General features: G+C 43.3%; 1 protein-coding gene across 5 annotated transcripts in view; it reads left to right on the top strand.

The window, feature by feature from the left end:
• Positions 1–92: 92 nt before the first annotated feature.
• The window catches only part of PWWP2A (PWWP domain containing 2A), a 28,110-nt gene continuing 6,901 nt past the window's right edge, over positions 93–21,301 (top strand). For 2 of the 5 annotated variants that reach the window (XR_014217344.1, XM_082214709.1), the window contains exons 1-2: positions 93–909; positions 14,352–15,316. Coding sequence is in view for 3 of the 5 variants with exons in the window: in XM_082214709.1 (XP_082070835.1) it covers positions 230–909; positions 14,352–15,316 (1,645 nt within the window). In the remaining 2 variants the exon portion in view is untranslated. Of the gene's footprint in view, positions 910–14,351; positions 17,182–21,301 lie in introns of those variants that run through there. The other 3 variants (XR_014217345.1, XM_082214708.1, XM_082214707.1) reach the window with 2 other exon arrangements.

Below are 21,301 nucleotides of genomic sequence, written 5' to 3'. Positions count from 1 at the left end.
CACCCCTAATTCCTCTTCCTGCCCTCGAGATCAACGTCCCCTTCTCGCGGCCAATGGGAAGTTCCTCCTGCCCTTGATGGACACCCCCTGCTTCCAATAAGCGCTTTCGAGCGGCAAGGTCCTCGCCCCTCGGTAGGCGGCGTCCCCCTCCCTTGCCAGGCGGGCGAAGAAGGCCGCGGTTATCGATCCCGCTGCTGACTAGAGGGAGGAGGAAGCATCAGCAGAGAAAATGGCGGCCGTGGCTGCGACTGCGGCGGTGCCGGGTGATGGTGGAGCCGGCGAGGCCGAGCCCATCCCGGGCAGCGAGGCCGGCGCAGACCCGCTCCCGGCTGGCACTCAGGCCGCCGTGGAGTCGGCGGTGCTCGACGCCCGGGAGGAGCCCGAGCCAGCCCCGGGGGGAGAGGCCGAGGAGCCGCCGCCGCCGCCGCCCGGGAGCCCAGCGGGGACCCGAGACCTGCCGCAGGCCCAGCCCAGCCCGGAGCCCCTCGGAGGGTCGCCTCAGCCGCCCTGCCCGCTCACCGCGGAGCTCTCCGAGCTCCCCCCCGGCGAGGAGGCGGAGGGACAAGGCGGAGGGGAGCAGCCGCCCTGCTTGCCCCTGTCGCCGCCGCCGCCTGCAGCTGGGGGCCCCGCGGGGCCGGAGCCCGGAGAGGAACCGCCCCGGCCGGAGGAGGAGGAGCCGGATGCTGCCGCCGCCACCGCCGTTGCGAAGCAGCCGGAGCTCTCTGCGCCCGCGGAGCAGGCGGTGGCCGCTGGAGGAGAGGAAGATGAGGAGGGGGAAGCGGCGGCGGTGCTGCTGCCCGGCTCGGAGGTGCTGGTCACCCTGGATCACATCATCGAGGACGCGCTGGTGGTGTCTTTCCGATTCGGGAAGAAGCTTTTTTCCGGGGTCCTCATGGATCTTTCCAAGAGGTGAGAGAGAGCCTGCCCCGTGTTTTACAGGAGGGAGAGCCACCCTCCGCCGCCCTTCTCACTCTCTCCTCCCGACTTTCTTTCTGGAGGTGCTGCCCTCTCGGCATCTGGGGGGGGGGGGTGGCTGCGTTAGATGAGGTGGGTGAGCCACGAGGTGTTTGGTTTTATGGCTCCGCCAAGAGGGCGAAAGTGCCCTGTTGCAAATGGCCTCGTGGTCTGCTTCAGAGCCCTGCCTTCCTCCCTCTGATCCATGCAAGCAGGGAAGAGGTTTTCCCTCGCCCTCGTACTCCAACGTGATCTATAGCCTACCACTGCAATATTCTTTGTCTTTATTTAGGTGATCCCTCCCCCCCCCATTTTGATTCCTCACGAAGTTTAGAAGGTGGGTTGGGAGGGGAACAGGCTGACCCGTCTGGACAGGGATCAGAAATTGGGGAGACTTCTTGGTAGCAAAAAGTTGGACCGTAGTTCCTACTAGTTTGCTACTGATGCATAAATATGCAGTGATTTTATTTATACAGTACTGTATTATGAGAATTTCAAGACAATGTGGTCCTATCCATAATGCTTGGGGGTCATATTTGTTTTCCAGTGACTTAAGATATTTGAATTCACCTTATTCTTCTAACTTCAGAAGCAGTCAGCCTTCGTGCTGGAAAAAAAGTTGTGTGACAAGGTTGTATCTTGCTACAGCTTCACATATTGGGAAGTCACAGTGAGAATTGGCTAAATGCTGCATGGTCCAAGGCTGAAAAATAGTCACCCTATTCATAAGTTAAAAGGCACACTGTTTTCCACTACATACTGTGTATTGATTTTCCTTCTGGGCATGGAGGGAGGCCATGTAGAACAGGCTTTATGTAGAGGTTGTATTATAGTTTACAATCTTTTAGTGAATTTCTAGACGCATCTTCATTATGGCTTTCCTGAGGGTGAATTAGGACAGGGGAAATGAATGTCCAGCCTATAGATGGTGTACATGCTTGTAGAGAATGTGCTAAAAGTAAACCTAAGTAAACCTCAGCATACAAAGGGGGGGTTGTAATTCTTCATATTCTACTTCTGTGAGAGGATATTTGGGTGTGGCCTGGCCAGGGTATTCTGTGGGCTGACCTGCTGAACTGGGACTTTAACTTGGTTCCAATCTAGCTTTGCCCATTCAAATGCATGCCCTTAACTTAAAACAGAAACTCTAGAACTGCCTTACCCAACATTATGCTCCTCAGGTGTTCTGAACTACAATTCCCATCAACTCCAGCCATCATGTTTAATGGTCAGAGATAATAGCATTTGGAGAGTAGGTTGCAGGAGGCTATTCTAGAGCAGTGTTCCTAACCTTGGGTCTCCAGCTATTTTTGGACTACAACTCCCATCATCCCTAGCTAGCAAGACCAGTGGCCAGGAATGATGGGAATTGTAGCCTGAAAACAGCTGGAGACCCAAGGTTGGGAAACACTGTTCTAGAGTGTATGTTTTAAAGTAAGGCTAAGCATATGAAAACGTTGTGAAACATGAACTAACTACCTGTACAGAATTTCATATATAGGCTAGATAAAACTTTCTTTGATTTCATAGAATTTTTTGCTGCTGGTTAGTAGGTTGTTTTGGTGTAGAACATACCCGTTTTTATCATCTTCGTATAAATAATGATACAGTGTGTTCACTTAACTGCTTCTTGAGTAGATAAAGGAGGCAGTTTACAGTAGCTGTAGCTCAAAACATGAGGAGGACACCATTTGGCAAAGGCATGGTGGCTGCTTGTACACCAGTTATGGGATACATGCAGCCATATGGAGGACTAGTTGCACGTAGTGTTTGGCTGTGGGGTATAATCTCCTCTCCACTGTGCACCTTGCCAATAGTTTACAGGGTGTCTTTAAAAACACATTTGCTATGGAAAATGTGCCATGCCTTGCTACAGATAACCAGGTTGCCATATGGCTTTATGTGTTTCATGATGAATTTGCTGCATGGTGTTTGCTTGTAAACAGTCTGTTTTATCCAGTCTACCTTGGTAGAGGTGATGCATTTGCTCATAGTGAATAAGCTAAAGGTATCAGTTCTCTAATGCTTTAATTTGTTTATTCTTGGACTTTGAATATGTGGTTGGGTGTCTTACCATACATTTTCTTTTTCAGGTATGGAGTCCTGATATGCTGAAAGAGTCAAGTAGGGGTGGAAAACAAAGCAACATCTATGTTGGCTTAGTTTAGATGGAAAGAGCAAAACACAAACCTATAAAAGCAAGAAGCTGAAATTGTCAGCAGGTTATTTCACAGTAATTGTATATTGTTTACGTAGTATTTTGATTGCCAGCTTGTTTACTCTGGTATATTTCTTCAAGTACTATTGACATTTTGTTTATTATTTTAACAACGAAATAGAATAGTCTGCTCTTTGTTGTAGAGAGCAAACAAAAGTGCTATGTTGGGTGGGTTATAATAAAGAGTAGAGGTTCAGAATAGATTTGGCAGGGGTGATTAGTTCATTCGGCCCTTTCTAAAATTTATTCTCTTACAAGTTAAAAAGACCTATAATAGTTAGAATTGTAATGAAACTTGGACCCAGCTTGCATGTGACACTAGAACAAAGTTGTAACAGTACTGTACATTAGTGTTACATAAGAAGCAGGAGTCCTGGGTTATTGTTTTTTACAAACAATGGTCAGTTTCTAAACAAGCAAACTTCAGACCATAGGTTAAGAATATAGTTTGTTAGTTTGTTTAATTAACTATCCATTTTTTGTTGTAAACTAGCATCCCTGGTTCTTTGAAAGAGTATTTGAAAGTAAAACTAAACTTAGCAGATGCCTGCCAACCATATCCCAGGCTTCATCAGTGGAATACATGAGTACTGCACTCACTTGGTTTAGCGTTATCTGTGAATGCAGCCATTAACTCCGCATACAGTTATGGAAGATGGTGTAATGAAACTCAAGCTTTATTCATAGTACATCTTTCAAAGCTAACGTACATCACTTATCAGTGCATTTATTTATTTTTATTCCACTTTTTGACTGTTGTCTTCTAAAACCACTCACATGGTTATTTTTTAAAAAATGGGTTCATCTATCAGGCTTATAAACTAAAAACACAAGATACAGAAGGGAAGGGGAGTAGAAGAAAAAGGTAAAGGAGAGATCAGTCTTCAAGGCCAGAACAAAGTGCAGAGCTATGAGCATTTATAGCGGGACGCGGGTGGCGCTGTGGGCTAAAGCCTCAACGCCTAGGGCTTGCCGATCGAAAGGTCGGCAGTTCGAATCCCCGCGGCGGGGTGCGCTCCCGCTGTTCGGTCCCAGCGCCTGCCCACCTAGCAGTTCGAAAGCACCTCCGGGTGCAAGTAGATAAATAGGTACCGCTTACCAGCGGGAAGGTAAACGGCGTTCCGTGTGCGGCTCTGGCTCGCCAGAGCAGCGATGTCACGCTGGCCACGTGACCCGGAAGTGTCCCCGGACAGCGCTGGCCCCCGGCCAATAAATGTGAGATGGGCGCACAAACCCCACAGTCTGTCAAGACTGGCCCGTTCGGGCAGGGGTACCTTTACCTTTACCTTTATGAGCATTTATATGTAACCCAGGGCAGGCTGATCTTCTCTTGCTGGTGTTCTTGCTTGAAAGCAGCTGGTGGATCTTGTTCCTTTGACCAGAGGATGGGAGAGAGAGTCCTTTTCCCTTACTCTGCATTCAATTAACAGCAGGCAGTTGAAGCAAAGTGTTCTTTCTGAGAGGAGGAAGCAAGCAAGCAAGCTCCCTGCAGCTGCTCCTTCTCTGGTTAATGGATGAGGCCATAGTGCCTAAGAATTGACCAGGTATATTTGGTTATCTTGATCTGGCACTTTACTGCTTTTGTGGGTTTGAGATACAAAAAACAAAACAAAAACTGCCCAGCAACTAAAACAGTTGAATATTCTGGACTTATTCAAATCTCTCTGTATTTAGTGTTGCCTCCTAGAATTAATAGATTTAGAGTTGCCCTCCCTTCTTTCCTATGTATGGTTCAGCAGTTTAGGATAATGCAGATCATTTTCCATCATAACTTTGTTAAGGGTGCATAAAACCATTGTGTGGGGGAATCAAAATGGGTAATAAGAGACAACCTTGCCCTCAAAAAATACTGTGGTATCTACTTGATCAGGGTGAGACCTGAACATAATTTGAATTTAAGAAATAATGTTCCAAAGTACAATTAACTCAGAATTAACATGTGTTTGTTGAAATCACACAAATTAAATGCATGGAAGACATACAGGTTAAAAGTTCTTTTTGTACAGGATTTTTCTGGCACAGAAAGAGCTTTTAAGCTGTCTGCCTTGCTTACCAGGCTCTGCGAGGCTCTTTCGAGATCTCAGACAATCCAGCAAGATCTGTGCAGGGGGTAGCAGCAGAGTACACTTGCACCGAGCCTCAGAGAGCTAAGCTGGCTAGTGTGCCCCGCCAGGGTCCAGCTGCCTTTTTGTTTATAACTTCATTCTAACACGACTTCCACCCCAGGCCTCAAACAAGCTCTGCACAGGTCTGGGGGTAAGACCTGTTTGGCATGCTGACTTTGGAAGGTAAGATTGCTCGCGCAGTGGCAGTTTCAAGGGATGGTTCAAGTATACAAGTCTCTGCGTATTCACACCATCCCTGAAACATAACCTCCGCGAAAGATGGGAGTTACTTTTATATAATTTACATATAATCATGCAGATTAAATAATTCTGATTTGCAGGGAACGCGGGTGGCGCTGTGGTCTAAACCACAGAGCCTAGGGCTTGCTGATCGGAAGGTTGGTGGTTTGAATCCCTGCGATGGGGTGAGCTCCTGTTGCTCAGTCCAAGCTCCTGCCAACCTAGCAGTTCGAAAGCACGTCAAAGTGCAAGTAGATAAATAGGTACCGTTCTGGCAGGAAGGTAAACGGCATTTTCGTGCGCTGCTCTGATTTCGCCAGAAGCGGCTTAGTCATGCTGGCCACATGACCCGGAAAAACCGTCTCCAGACCAACATCTGCTCCCTCGGCCAGTAAGGCAAGATGAGTGCCGCAGCCCCAGATTCGTTCGTGACTAGACTTAACTGTCAGGGGTCCTTTACCTTTACCTTTTTTTAGCTGCATGCAGAGTTAGCTTGTGATGGGCATTCTCAGTTTTAATGGTGTATCTATTGCTTTATAATCATAGATGACATCAAACGGATTAGGTAAAGGGGCCCCTGACCATTAGGTCCAGTTGTGTCCGACTCTGGGGTTGTGGCGCTCATCTCGCTTTATTGGCGAAGGGAGCCGGCATGACTAAGCCGCTTCTGGCGAACCAGAGCAGCGCACGGAAACGCCGTTTACCTTCCCGCCGGAGCGGTACCTATTTATCTACTTGCACTTTGATGTGCTTTCGAACTGCTAGGTTGGCAGGAGCAGGGACCAAGCAACGGGAGCTCACCCCGTCGCAGGGATTCAAACCGCTGACCTTCTGATCAGCAAGTCCTAGGCTCTGTGGTTTAACCCACAGCGCCACCCGGATTATCTGGTTCATAAAGGAAGCTCAGCCTCCACCATTGGGCATCAGAAATACATAGTTGTTTTAAATGGAAGGCTCCTTCTCACTTATGAAAGTGATGCAAGTCTTCAAGTCTGCATCAAGTATGAGGGATCTGTGGCCCAAATATGTTGTTAGTCACCATCCATGGTCATTAGTCATGCTGGCTGAAGCTGATGGGAGATGTACTCTCAGCAACATCTGGAGGGCCACAGGTTCACCTTTCGTGCTGCACTTCATGATTTTCTTCAACAATAACTTATCTAGATACACCATTCATAAGCTTACACTTAGCTGTGTTCATTATGTCTGAACAAAGAATCACAGCACAGGTGGGGAGCATGGGGCATTGCTTCATTCCCTCCCACTTCAGTCCCAATCTGACTTCTTTTTGAGTGGGAAAGCTTAAAAGGGAATTCTAAGCATGTTTGGTTGAAAGTGTTTAGAAACTTCTTGGCTACTGGGAACCCTAAGGGGGTTCAAGGATGCCTCGACTGAAAGCTTTCAGAGCTCACCTTCAGACCCAGCTGCTCAGTGGCGCAGCATAGAGACTGGAGCAGGGAGTCTGGTATATGTAGGAGCATTAGGGTGTGGGGCTGTCATGCACAACTCCATTTTCTGTGTTTATGGTGTTTTCCTTTTCAAGAGTAATGCCTCGATGGTACTAAGATGGATGCACCTTGTGACAGCAATATGGAGCTGTTCCAATATTGCTATCTCCTTGAGCTATTATGAAACTAAGGGATTCGTGTTGGCGCTTATCTCTCAATAGTGATTAATACCTGCTTGACCACCCCTGGTCTTTAGCACCCTTCACTTTTACTTCTTCCTTTCTTTCATATGTTGCTTCTTTGCGGTTGTCTGAGGCTTTTAAGCTGGGGTGGTCAATTTGTGACGTTCCACATGTTGGCCTAAACTCCCACCCGCATGGCCTGTAGTCAGGGCTGATATCTGGATGGCCATAGGTTAGCCCACCCCAGCTTTAAGCCTTAAGTAGAGCAACTAGGGCATGAGATTTACATAGGACGGGAACTGAAAGCAGGCTACAGATTAGCAACAACCCTACAAGCTTATGGCTCACTTTCCTGTGTGTTATATTTCCTAAAGCATCCAGTTTCTAGCATTGCTGGAACATTGGTTCTGGTTGTCATGGCTCCTAGCTTGAGAAGCTTAATTCATTTTACGTAAATTGAAGGATAGAGGAAAAGATTGGATATTAAAAAAAACCAGACTGCATTTGACAAAGTTTGCTTCTGTCAAAGCACAGAACTGCATAGTAAAGCTGAAAGGTATGTCAAATATAATTTAGTCTGGTTGCTGGCAACCAATGTTTCCCATAACTAAATCATTGCAAATGGATGCTTATTGTTTCCCATATTTATTAACCAAAAATAAAAAATAAAAAGCAACTTGCTAAACAGCCTGTTCAGATCCTCTTAATTTTGAGTGGCTTCCATTGTATCTGGCTTAAGTCTGCTATGATACAGCTGAAGTGCTGCTTCCTGCCTTTCACTCGGTGATCCTGGTGAAGGGTTATTTATTAAAACAAAAAGCTGACATCCTTATTCTCAGACCTTTCTGCTAGGCCAAACATGTTAACTTCCTTTAGTTATATATGTGTATTTCAAATACATTTATTAGTTCTCTGAAACCTTTCTTTAAAAGTATGTTTGCCCTTCAAACATGATGAGACACATAATACAATTCAGGAAGTTGTAAAAATCAAGAGTTAGAATTTAACCCACATTCAGTCTTTGGCTAGAGATTTCCAGGCATCAGGTCCTGCTGCTGCTGCTAACCCTCCCCTGTACAACAAATGTGCTGGTGCCTAGTGTAAGCCATTATCCTTATCTTTCTTATTGGAGAAGTTGGGAGTTCCCTACTAGATTTTTACAGTATGCATTCCTGTCAGAAGCTGTGGAGGAGAAATAGTCATGTCAGAATTGGCTGACAAGTACAAATCTGATTAAAGGTTGGGTGTGTACATTTTACCTTCCTGAACTTAAAAAAACCTGTATATCTGCTGAAGGGGCTGTTGGCACCATTACACTTATGTGGCCATACAAGAATGCCACCAGGGCCACATGGGACCAATAGAGAATTCTACAAGGAAAAAATGAGTTCTGCTGCATCATTTGGTCCAGCAAACCTGTGTTCTGCAGTGGCAGGCAGATTCTTCTGAGAAGTCCATGAGTAGAGCGTAAAGGCAGTGATAGCCATCAGTAGACTTGTTTCTTCAGAGCTTCTCTCGGTTCCCTTTAAAAGCTATCAGTCATCATCACATATTATACAGTGAATTTATAAGCTAAGAATATGAAGTAATTTTTGGTCTAAACAGTATTGACAGCCACCCTGGATTGGTTACTTGCTGGAAAGAGAGGAAAAACTTCCCTCCATACGATCCATAATTTTATAAACATTAATCACCATCACCATTTATTACTTAAAAAGACTAAAATATAATTACTCTCACCCTGTTGAGGTAAAGTGCTGCAATCCTTGGATTTTGTAAATGTAGCTCCATTTCTGCACCTATTATTGTATGTTGGTAGATGGAGGCCTCAAGGCCACTGTTTGAATATTCAGGGGAAATGTGTTGCTTCCTTCCCCCCCCCCCAATAGAAAGCTACATGGGTTCACTGTACTGCAGACCAGTATGATGCAATCTGTCAAATCACAGTGTGTTATATGTGGTTGAGAACTGATATGTCGGCCTTGAACAAGTCGTTCTCAGGTAGTTGCTTCTGTACCCTAGAACAGTGTTCCCTGAGACGGTATATAGTAGGGTATTGTGTGTTTGTGTAGGCTTAACTGTAGGGAGGTTATGAAGCCAAAATGTCTGTCTGGAACTCCTAGGTGACAGTTGAAGGACATGACTAGAGTGAATTCTCTTAATATGTTCGTGAAATTTGGATTTGCCCTGGGCTTTTCGTTAATGGTGCTTAACAACCAGTTTGGGTTGCAGCCAACAAAGTTGTCCTGTTAGTACAAAGACTTCTTCCTGTGCAACAGGACTTCCTCTCCCTCATGCCTCCCAAATCCATTATGGGGGTTCCCTCAACCTTCTGGAGCATACCACTCATTGTTAAAACCGTGTTTATACAAGACAATCTTTCTCGCCAAAGAAGAAGAAGATGGAAAAGGAAGAACCTTTGCACAAAAATAAGACATTGCGTTGATTGGACAATTTTGTTGGATACAACCGTCTGTCTACAACATACTCTTTGACTTGTAGCATGCATGTACAAGAATCTTGTTTTTGGTCCTTGCATGACCCACTGGTGGTCCTGATCCACAGTCTCAAGATCTGTGACATAAGCCACAGATACCCAGGATATGCCTTAAGAGTAGATTTGGTACCTTCATGGTGATTTTGCAGAAGTGGCCACTTAAATAGCACACATGCCACGATTTTTAGTTTTCTTACTGAATACCATATTGGTGTACAGTGGTGCCTCGGGTTACAGACGCTTCAGGTTACAGACTCTGCTAACCCAGAAACAGTACCTTGGGTTAAGAACTTTGCTTCAGGAGAACAGAAATCACACGGCGGCAGTGGGAGGCCCCATTAGGTTAAGAACAGACCTCCAGAATGAATTAGGTTCTTAACCCGAGATACCACATTACTGTTAAATAGAAAGTAAGTAAGGTATGCCCATTTTGTGTTTAGCTTCTCTGAAACAGACCTTGGTCAGAGCTAGATCATTCCTGTTTTGACTGCAAGAGTAGGACTCCCAAGGAAATGGAGTCTATTGAAATACAGTGGTACCTCAGTTTACGAACTTCAATCTGTTCCGGAAGTCTGTTCTTAAACTGAAACTGTTCTTAAACTGAGGGGCACTCCGTTCTTAGACCGAGGTAAAGTTCTAAAACCAAGAGACTATTTCTGGTTTTGCAGAGTTTGTAAACCAAATCGTTCTTAAACTGGACTGTTCTTAAACCGAGGTACCACTGTACTATGTTTGTTGCATAATCTCTTCAGGTATATATTAAATTGTAAAGTCTGTGAAGATGTTCTAAATAAAGCACTGCTGAGGGTTCAGAGCTCAGTAAGGCACATCTAGTATATTGATTTAAGTTTTTATATATTTCTGTTGCAGGTTAAAATTTCAATGGTCTGGTTAGCATAAAATCATGTCAGAAGTGGGTGTTACACATAGGCTTCCATTTTACCTTCGTATTTTGTTTCATTTAAGATAAGAGTTGAGCTAATATTACTGCTTTCTTGCTAGTCGCATTGTGTAGGTGTGCCTCATGAATGCTCCCCGAGCTCCTCCCTAGGTTGGAAAAGGGTTAGTTTAACCCCCGGTTTGCTAGTAAAACTGATTTACCGTGTCACGAAATGATACTTATCTAAAAAGCGTGTCACCGAAATGAAAAGTTTGGAAAGCTCTGGTATAATATCTTTACTTTGTTTGGGTCATCTTTCGTGCAACACAGTGGTCCACCATTGGGAATTGTGCAGCTGTTCATAAGCTAAAACTGTCAATACTCTTGTAAATATGGTGAGATCACACTGAAGCACGTGAATGTAAGCCGGTACTTGCTTGGCGTTAAATAAGGATCAGGCACACGCACCAATGGAGAATTAGAAGGTGAAGTTTATTGCGAGGCAATAAGGACCCAGTTTGGAATCTCTTCCAAAAGGAACTGGGACCTGTTGTTCCTTTTTATGCTGTTCAGTTAAGCCCAAACCTCCCCCCAAACTCACAGTGAATTATGGCTTGAGTGCATTGCATATTTTATCTTGCCCAAACTAACATGGCAGTATTGCAAATGTAACATTGTTTTATAGAAACCACTGTAGCTAGTTCATATTTACTGGATGAGCATTGTTTATATGTGAAGTCTGAGTCAGTACTTAATTGTTGGCAAATGTGATTATAGTTCAGTCTGATTTATGAAAAACATGATTAAATTTGTAAAGTGAATTTAAGACTATTAGGGATATGGGGGATAAGTTGCTGGAATTTAAATATTAAATTGGTGGGGTATGTCATCTAGAAATCTGAATTTCTACCCTTGGAAGGCTGCTGAATTTCTGATTTTAGATGGCACAAAGCTAAGCAAAATGAAGCACTACTAAGTGGTTCACTTCAGTGGGAGTGGGAAGCACATACCCCTTTGAATCATTGGGACTTGATGTGCTGAACTTTGTCTGGATTGTTCCCAGAGTTTTTGGTGTAATTTCTAAAGATTAGTTCTGAGATACTCTCTGTCAGCAGAACAGTGTCTTATTGTTGAAGGAAGTATACTTTTTTAAAATAAAAAAGATAAAAGTTGGGCCTGGTTTATTGTGCTTTGGGCTAAGGATTTGATAGTAGGTATAAACTTTGATAGTGTTTTGGAGTTGTTAAAATCAGGAACTGGGGAGTATTGGAAGCAAGAGTCCATGAACAGTGTCAGTAGAAACATTTGCCAGAAGGCAAAGCTGTGCTAAATACTTTTAAGTAGCCATAACCAGGCTGCCTAAAATTTTGCAAAATTGCAACAAAATCCCCTACTGAATAGGGAAAGCTGTGCAAGTTGTGTGGAGCTCAGGAACTGGAAGGTGTCTTGATCTCTCATTGTCCAGTTAGAAAGCTCCAGAATCTGAAACCCCAGGACTTTATTGTCACATTTATTATTCACATTATGCATAATGAAGTTATTTGGAGGTCCGTGCAAGCTAGAATGGAACAAGCTGGCTCACTGTAGAACAATAACATGTTTCTGTAGATTCTTGGTGAAGCAAGAGGTGCTGTTAAGTGTACAGCCATCCTTTAAGTATTTCATTCATTCATGCCCACGATTGTATGCCTAAGTAGGCAGTAAATAAGCGTGCCTACTCATCCTTAATAATGTGATCCTCATCTTGGTTTAATTCTAAGGACTTGCTGTACAGATTAAGAAAAATAGATCAGCCTACGTTCATTTTATTTGCAAAACAACACCCACCCACACCCCATGTCTTATAGTTGAGGGTAGCCAGAAGAATGCGGGGGCAGGGTGGATCTGGTGGACTCTTTCCTTACCCTTACCCCCAGCAGTAGAAGCATACGGTTTACCCTGATCCATGGGCACCTTCAGGCAGAAGTTTAAAGTCTGTTTAATGAATTGGAAGGGATTGGGGAGGAGGAATGATTTGGTGTATGTTCCATTTCTTACACATACAGTGGTACCTCGGGTTAAGTACTTAATTCATTCCGGAGGTCCATTCTTAACCTGAAACTGTTTTTAACCTAAAGCACCACTTTAGCTAATGGGGCTCTGCGCCTCCAGAGCACAGTTTCTGTTCTTATCCTGAAGCAAAGTTCTTAACCCGAGGTAATATTTCTGGGTTAGCAGAGTCTGTAACCTGAAGCATATGTAACCCGAGGTACCACTGTAACTGATGTCTGTGTAGAAAAACACCTTTATATGTGGCATGAAGTTACTCTATAGGAGACAGGAGGAATGACAACAGTGTGAATCCAAGCTTTTTGAATTGAGCATCCTGGTCCCACACTTAGACTTATGTTTGTAATATATAGTGGGGTATATTTAGTGTAGAAGCAGGTAACATGCCACCCATTTGAGCCCTTGCTTTCACCTAGTTGCAGCCATGCTGAATGATGCAAGGCCTATGATTCAGGGCATCATGGGCAGTACTTACTTATGCTGAAATGCTGGCTGCTGAATGTGTACAATTTGTGTAAGATTGCCCACTCTAGGCAATAAGGCCCTCTCACTTTGAAATTGATAGGCTACCTCTTCAGACTGTTTAAATAGGAAATGCTAGCCAAAGACTGCATTGACTGTTAATCACATGTATCTTCAGCGATACAGTTAGCAGAATTGACTGTGATAAAGATGTCTGTACTCTGGACCTGAGCTAGCTAGCTGGGAGGATTTGAAAGTTCTAAAGGTGACCTGTTCATACAAGGTCTTGATTTCCCTGACTAGTTGGAGCTAGCCAATACTTAAAAGATTATAAGATTAACCCAGTCTAAAAATTATGGGGACACGCACAGATGAAGGGTGGCCTGCACAATTTGGCTGGCTGTGCACTCTTTTTGGTCACCTCGGCCATCTGGCACACCAGGAAATTTTGCAGAGGGGAAGGCAACGGGCCTTTCAATTTGCACAAAGCCTTGTTCAGATGCAGCTGAGTCTTTCTCATACCTTCTGACTTGGCCTGGGAGACTGATTCCTCCTCTGTACGTGTCAGGTGATGGGTGGGTATGCTTGGTCTCTTCTCCCCAAATGGCGAGGCCCTTCCAAGTTCTCTGTGCAGAGAGCTCCAGGAGAAGGAGGGTTAACGTGTCATGCTGGAATTAGGAAGACAGTTGCCAGGGAGAGATTCATGGTTGCAATTCACGAAACCCTGGCACCGAGCTCCCCTAAAACCAGAACAGCTAGGCGATTACAGTTCTCTACCTTCCGATAGCCAGGCATGCACTGTACCTTCTACAAGATTAGCCTCCCTAGACCATTTGTTTCTAGAACATTTCTGGAGAAACATGGGGTTCCTCAAGGGAAAGAGGGGTAATAGGAGGCACGACAGCCTGCCCATTTCCAGTGCACTCTCAGCTTACATGGCTATAATAAAGCCCAACAGGCTTATGAAGTATCCTCTGCCAACTGAGTATTTGCCTCCAGAATCTTTTAGGAATTCCATGGCAGGTGGCTCACTGTGGACAAAGTCTTGAAACCACTCCACTGCCATAGAGGAGATTCTAAATGTGAGAACAGCAATGAAAGGGAAAGAAACCATTTTGCTGCTGGCACACAATTCTTGTGACCCTTGGTAGATTGCTTTTCTAGTCAGTGCTGAAATTTTCTAATTCGCATGATTGTGTATTCTGAAATGATAAGCTTGTTTTCATGTGGTGTGAAATGCTAGCTACTTATGATACTGAGAAATGTCAATTAAGTAAAGATTTGCAGTTAACTCTGTGTTTTTCTCCCTCATGAAGGTTTGGACCGCACGGAATCCCTGTGACCATATTTCCCAAAAGGGAGTACAAGGATAATCCTGAAGCGATGGAGCTCCAAAGTAAATCATTCCAAGATGAGACCCAAGTGAAGTGTGAAGCTAATGGTGTAGTCACAGACTCTTCTCCCATCCAGCCATCAGAGCCTAGCCTGGCTAAAAGCCTATGGACTTCCAAGCCACCTCCCCTTTTTCACGAGGGAGCACCATATCCTCCTCCTTTGTTTATCAGGGACACATATAACCAGTCAATACCTCAGCCTCCGCCTCGGAAAATTAAACGGCCCAAGCGGAAAATGTACAGGGAGGAACCCACTTCTATTATGAATGCTATCAAACTACGACCCAGACAGGTCTTGTGTGACAAGTGTAAGAACAGTATTGTTGCAGAAAAGAAAGAAATTAAGAAGGGCAGCAGTACAAGTGATTCCTCAAGGTATGAGGATAATAGAAAACGACGACATGAGAGTGTAACTACTGTGAATAAAAAAATTAAAACTGATCATAAAGTTGATGGGAAAAGCCAAAATGAAAGCCAGAAAAGGAATTCCGTGGTCAAAGTTGCAAATATTGCTCATAGCAGAAGTAGAGTAGTCAAAGTTACCACTCAAGCAAATACTTCAAAAACGCAGTTAAATACTAAAAAGGTTCTCCAGAGCAAAAACATGGATCATGCAAAAGCTCGGGAAGTTTTGAAAATAGCCAAAGAGAAGGCACAAAAGAAACAGAGTGCAACCTCTACTTCCAAAAATGCACATTCAAAGGTCCACTTCACACGGCGTCTTCAAAACACCAGCTCAGGTTCCCTGCCCCCACGATTGCGTCTAAAGCCACAAAGGTACCGAAATGAAGAAAACGACTCCTCTCTCAAGACAGGGCTTGAGAAATTGCAGAGTGGCAAGATGGCAGCTAAGCCTCAGTCTCGCTGCTCCTCTACCCGCTCAGCAGGTGAGGCCCCTTCAGAAAATCAGAGCCCCTCAGAAGGCCCTGAAGAGGCCAGCAGTGAGGTTCAGGACACAAATGAAGTGCATGTACCTGTTGATCAGGATGAACAGCAGACACTGGGCAAGAGAGGCAGCAAAAGCAATATAACGGTTTACATGACCCTTAATAAAAAGAAATCTGACTCTTCCAGTGCATCAGTGTGTAGTAGTGATAGCACAGATGACTTGAAGTCCACCAACTCTGAGTGTAGCACTACTGAAAGCTTTGATTTTCCTCCAGGCAGCATGCATGCACCTTCCTCCTCCTCCTCCTCCTCGTCCTCTTCAAAGGAAGAGAAAAAGCTCAGTAATTCCTTGAAAATGAAAGTCTTTTCAAAAAATGTCACTAAATGTGTCACACCAGATGGCAGGACCATATGTGTAGGAGACATTGTTTGGGCCAAGATATATGGCTTCCCATGGTGGCCAGCCCGTATTCTTTCTATAACTGTGAGCCGAAAAGATAACGGCCTCTTAGTCCGACAGGAAGCTCGTATTTCATGGTTTGGGTCCCCAACAACATCTTTCCTTGCTCTTTCACAGCTCTCCCCTTTTTTAGAAAACTTTCAGTCGCGATTTAATAAGAAGAGAAAAGGTCTTTACCGCAAGGCCATTACAGAAGCAGCCAAGGCTGCTAAGCAGCTAACTCCTGAAGTTCGGGCCCTGCTGACACAGTTTGAAACATGAACATGAGAAGTAAGGTAGGCAAGAAATGTGGAGGCTCCTTGAAATGTCTAGCCTAGTTAAATGCTATGAAGGACTTAGCCAATTAAACACAAAAATTGCACTCAGTTGGCTGCTTTTTTATATACTGAAATTTCCATTTGTAGCAATGTCTTGACTGAAAGTTATACTTAACAAATTGTACATGCAATCAAATTAACCTAAAGCGAGATCTCAGTATTTTTCAAGAGGACTCTTACATTTTTTTGGTAAAAGTAAAAAATTCCTCTGACCACCCCATGCACAGGAGCCATAACCTCAGCTGAAGAGCAGTTTATTTGCAGGGAATTTTTACTAGTTTCTACCCACTATATATACCATTTCAGTGTCTGTGGGGGGAGGGGGGAGGGAACAAATGAAATGGAAGTTTTAAACATGACTTGTATGGTCCACCTTAAATGCAGAACCCTAGGCCCTCTCTGAGCCTCAAACTTTATTTCAGTGTTTCCCCTTCCCCGTCCCCTGCCCAGAAAACCTAATTTACAATAGTGTGATGGGCCCAAAGAGTTCAGCCTTTGCCTAAAAACCCTTTCTCACTGGCCACTTTAAATCCTTTTAGAAACCAATTTTAATCTGAATTCAGTTAGAAAGGTTTTATCATTTGTTAGATAGGTCTTGTTGGTCACCTTTTCCCAAATGCTTAGTTATGCTATGCACCCAGGGACAGCAGCATGAACGTCAGGTTTTGGCAAGTTAAGAGGAAGCCAGTTGCTCACAGGCGGGTCTGGATAGTACCCCAGCATTTGGGATCAGAGGCTGTTAATGCTACATAGGTGTGAATCATAACTTCCAAGGAGGGTGGGGTGGGATGCTCCTAGGACAATTGTCTTGAGGGTTTAGCTTGAGAGAGTTTGTGTTGTATAAATAATTGGTCAGATTTCTCCCCCCTGACTACTTGTTCTTAAATTCTTAGGCTACGTCCTAGTAAATTACACTTTGTGAACTGTCAGATGTGTAATTATTGCATTTGGATGTACTGAGCGGCATATTTTTTTTAAACTATTTCCATTTAAGGTATCTGTTTGCAGGTCAGAAAATATGGAAAATGTAATTGTGTAATGCTCTGAAATGTACAAAAAAACTGTAAATAAAATTGACTAAATCTAATTATTTGTGTGTGTTTCTCAAAAAGCTTTGAAATAAAATCAGGAAACAGGACTGTTTTCTGTTTACACAATATTTAGGGAATAATTTTCTCGCTCTTGTCACACTCTAAATTAGTATCACTAACTGCGTATCAAAATAACATTGGTGTTGAAAATATAAAAAAGGTTCTAATTTTGGTAAATTATTCAGCTATTTACTTCCCCATAGCAAATCCTTATCAGTGCTTTAAAAAAACACACGCCTTTCCAGTGTAATTATTCCCCCCCACCATTTTATGTTACTTTATCCCTGATGTCCATTTGCTCCTAGATCTTCTGCAAGTCTGATGCTCTGCATTGGACTTTTTTATGCAGTTGATTCGCTTAGACATTACACTTTCTAATGGACTCATATAATTTGTACTTGGTTTAAGTTTGCAATGTCGTAAAAGGTGCCTAATTTCATTCTCCCCCAAAACACATTACAATTTTAGGAATAGGCATTTAGGAAAAAGGGAAAAAAGCTAAATTAATTGTGTGTATCAAATCTCAAAGAATTAATGGCCAAAGGCTCTGTTGTGACAGTTTGATTCTAAGGTATGCTTTTTCATAAAACTCAAACTTCATTTTATTTCCAAACATTTTACTTTAAATCTGGTATCTCTGATGCTGTGTACATGGGCTTGAAATCGGCTCCAAATAGTTTTCATCCTTCCTTGATGTAACACTAGATAAGCATAAATTTCTAAACGTGTAGAGAAATAAACTTGCATTCAGTCTGTCAATGCTTTTTGAAATTACAAAACACACAACATTAATAGCATGCAATTCTGTTTCACTCCTGTGCTATGTACAGTATTCTCTTTCCTGCAAACAGAAACAAATGCAGTGTTGAACTATTTTGTTTTGTTTTTTTCAGGCAGGCTGTGCCTAAGGTTTTTAAAAACAAAAATTTGCAATGAAACAGACAATTTTTAGTGCTATCAGCAAAGTTAAAAATGCAGCTCAGCTTGGGGCCAGTGTACACATTATGAGATTGATAGGTATACCGGAGTGTACCTGCTGATTTCCTAATTCATGACCCTACCTTCAAGGGAGCCTGTGATGAGTGCTTGATTGGGCACGTCTTCTAGGGTTTTCCCATTTTGAATAGACAGTCTTCTACATTTGAATTCTACCAAGAGTATAATTTGATTCTGGAGCCTTTGCTCCAGTTTGAAATGAATATAATTGAGTCTTGTCTTCAAAATCATGCTTTTTACAACACCGTGGAACAGTTCTGTTCCCTACTCAGGCCATGGTTTGCAATCGGGCATGCCATACATGACATTCATAGTGTTGAGTAGAAATTACTCTCACTTTAAATTTAATTACTGCTTTTCTCTGCTTGCCTTGATAAGAAATTTCTTTGCTTCCCTTTTGAAAATACTTGTTTGATTTTTTTTAAATCTCTTTTAATTTTGGAGTTCCTTAGTGACATTTTGATGTCACAGGCAATGACTTAATGTCGTTCATTTCTGTGTAGAGCCTTGCTGCAGTTTGATTTTTCAGTTCAAAGCATGGAGATGTCATGATATAATCCATTTGCTGCAAGGCATTCAAGAGACTTTGGTTGTTGTATCCAGGCCTGTAGGCAAAAGCGGCTGTTCAAGAGGCACTAAACTACAAAGCAAATATTGGCTTAGATTCCAGGCTCCTGCTGCCTGAGCAGGAAGCACGTCTAGTGCTGTGGGAGTGCATTTGCTGACTCATCCATCTGCACTTTCCTGTGTCCTTCTCCAAAATAAATGACTTGGGATTACCGAACCCACCGGTATAGGTTTTTTGGGGGAAGGTGAGGGGTGGATGATGAGGGTTTGATGGAAATTGGTGACACACCCAGCCTATGTGAGCAGGATGTTTGTATCCAAGCTGTTGAATTTTGGACAGGATACACAAATTGTTTGTCAAACTTTAGGCAAAGGTTTTCACCAAACACCTAGGTTTCGTATATTTTCTTTCAAGTAGTTTATTATTCCACTTCAACCAGCTGTTTCTTCAGTGAAAGACACTGAGAATGCCCTGGTGCATGTAGCTAACCCTGAGTTACCTTAAAACTAAACAGAATACTTCATTTAAAATCATCATGAATTGCATCCAATTAAACAATTGCATGCACAGAACTTCTGCAAGCATAACAAAACTCTCCCCTCCAGGTGGTCTCTGAAGGGTTGAGTGGAACTCCAGAGCAAATTTGGTAGATGCACAGGAGTAGTCCTAGGGAGGTAAGGGAAATTAGGTAAGCACAATAATTTAGTTGAATACATCCCTGTTAGTTAACAATAATATACCCCCCTATATCCAGGGGTCTCAGGGTGTTACTTTCAATGCTTCATACCTCAAAGCAAAACGATGGTATAAATTTTATCCTGCCATGGAATGAAATTGGTGAAAGAACAGATGACTTCTTTCCACAAGCAAAACAATTGCAAATAATAAGCTAGTAAACCATCATGCCTTACTAACATGTTCTACCTAATCTGTTTCCATTGTTAATAGCCCTGCACATGTTGTGTGCTCTCATTTCCATGGTAATCAAATACACCGACCTGTGTTGAACTGCAGTTAGGATTTCAGAATGGCTGTCGTGATAATTTTGCTTTAGAAAATGCATTCTTTGTAGCAAGAGTAGTCTTAGAAAAGCCACGACCCTCTTTCTTGCATAAAAGGAAATGCCTCTTTAAGATAGGACTTGCCACTTGTAATTTTTAATAAGTGCAGTGTTAGTCTGTCATTGCAAAAACAGCAGTCTTGAAGGTGCAACAAATGCATTATGACAAAAGCTTTCGTGGGCAAAAGTTCCAAGTTCACAAAGGCTTTTGCTATAATGAAATTTTAGTCTTAATTGCTGGCACCTTTTTCAGTCTTATCTATGTTGTGTTGTTGCAGCACATCTTAGCTCTATTCAGATCTAGCACTATTAGTAGCATGTGCTAAGGTCTAAGTAAAAGATTCTTGCTGCATGACCAGCACAGGAAATTCAGAATGAACAGTTAAAATGAGAGACATACATGGAGCATAGGTACATGCCCCAATGGATTGCAGCCAGTGAATCTGCCCACAGAAACATTTTAACAAGGACCGAGTAGCATGTTATTTTATCATGCTTCTAGTATGCGTTAATCTGTTCTGAGACAAGTCCCCCTACAGTCTGGTAATGAGCCAAGTGCATGTGTTTGAGAGAGATGGGCAGTACTTTAAATGATATACCATAGTTTCAAGGAAGTGAGAAATCTCTGCTACTTCCAAGCTCAAGGCAGTGAAAAGAACGTTATGTATTGCAAAATAATCTACATAAGCCTTGGCTGTGTTGTCTGGGGCTAATGGGAGTTGTAGTCCAAAACATCTTGTGGGGGGAGGTAGCAGGTTGGGGAAGGCTAGGCTAGGCTACAGGCAGGTGGGCAAGAAGCCACTAGGCAGAAAATATTTATGTAGCACAGGAAGGGTTGCTGCAGCTGTTTGAGCTGAATTCACACATGCTCCTCCACTGGTGACTTAGGGCAGAATCTAACCTCACAACAGGACTCTTCCTCTCTTGTACTGGAAGGGTCCTTGGCCCTCCTGCACACATTTCAGCTTGTCAATATCCTTAAATTGTGGTGCCCAGAACTGGACACAGTACTCCAGGTATGGGATGATCTAGCCAAGGCAGAATAGGGTGGCACTATAACTTCCCTGATTGGGACACTTCACTCCTGTTGACAGCCTACAATGGCATAAACTTCTTTCTTTCTTTCTTTCTTTCTTTCTTTCTTTCTTTCTTTCTTTCTTTCTTTCGCATCTTGTGCACTACTAAGATCCCTAGATCCTTTTCTACATGTACTACTGGCAATCCAGGTATTCCCCATCTTCTATTTGTTCAGGTGGTTCTTCTAGCCTAAGTGTAGAACCTTACATTTGTCCCTATTGAAATTCATTTTATTAGCTTTGGCTCAGCTCTGCAATCTGTTTAGGTCATCTTGAATCCCAATTCTGTCATCAGTGGCACTGGCTACTTCTGCCAGTTTGCTGTCACCTACAAACTTCTCCCTAATCTCCATCCTTGAGACTGGGTGCTCTGTCCATCACATAGAGGGATCCTGCAGGAGGGTGTGTTTGTTGCA

The sequence above is a fragment of the Podarcis vaucheri genome, assembly GCF_965113315.1.
Source record: "Podarcis vaucheri genome assembly, chromosome: 2".
Classification (NCBI taxonomy): domain Eukaryota; kingdom Metazoa; phylum Chordata; class Lepidosauria; order Squamata; family Lacertidae; genus Podarcis; species Podarcis vaucheri.
The sequence above is the reverse complement of the archived record's forward strand: the minus strand, read 5'-3'. Positions and strand labels throughout refer to the sequence as shown.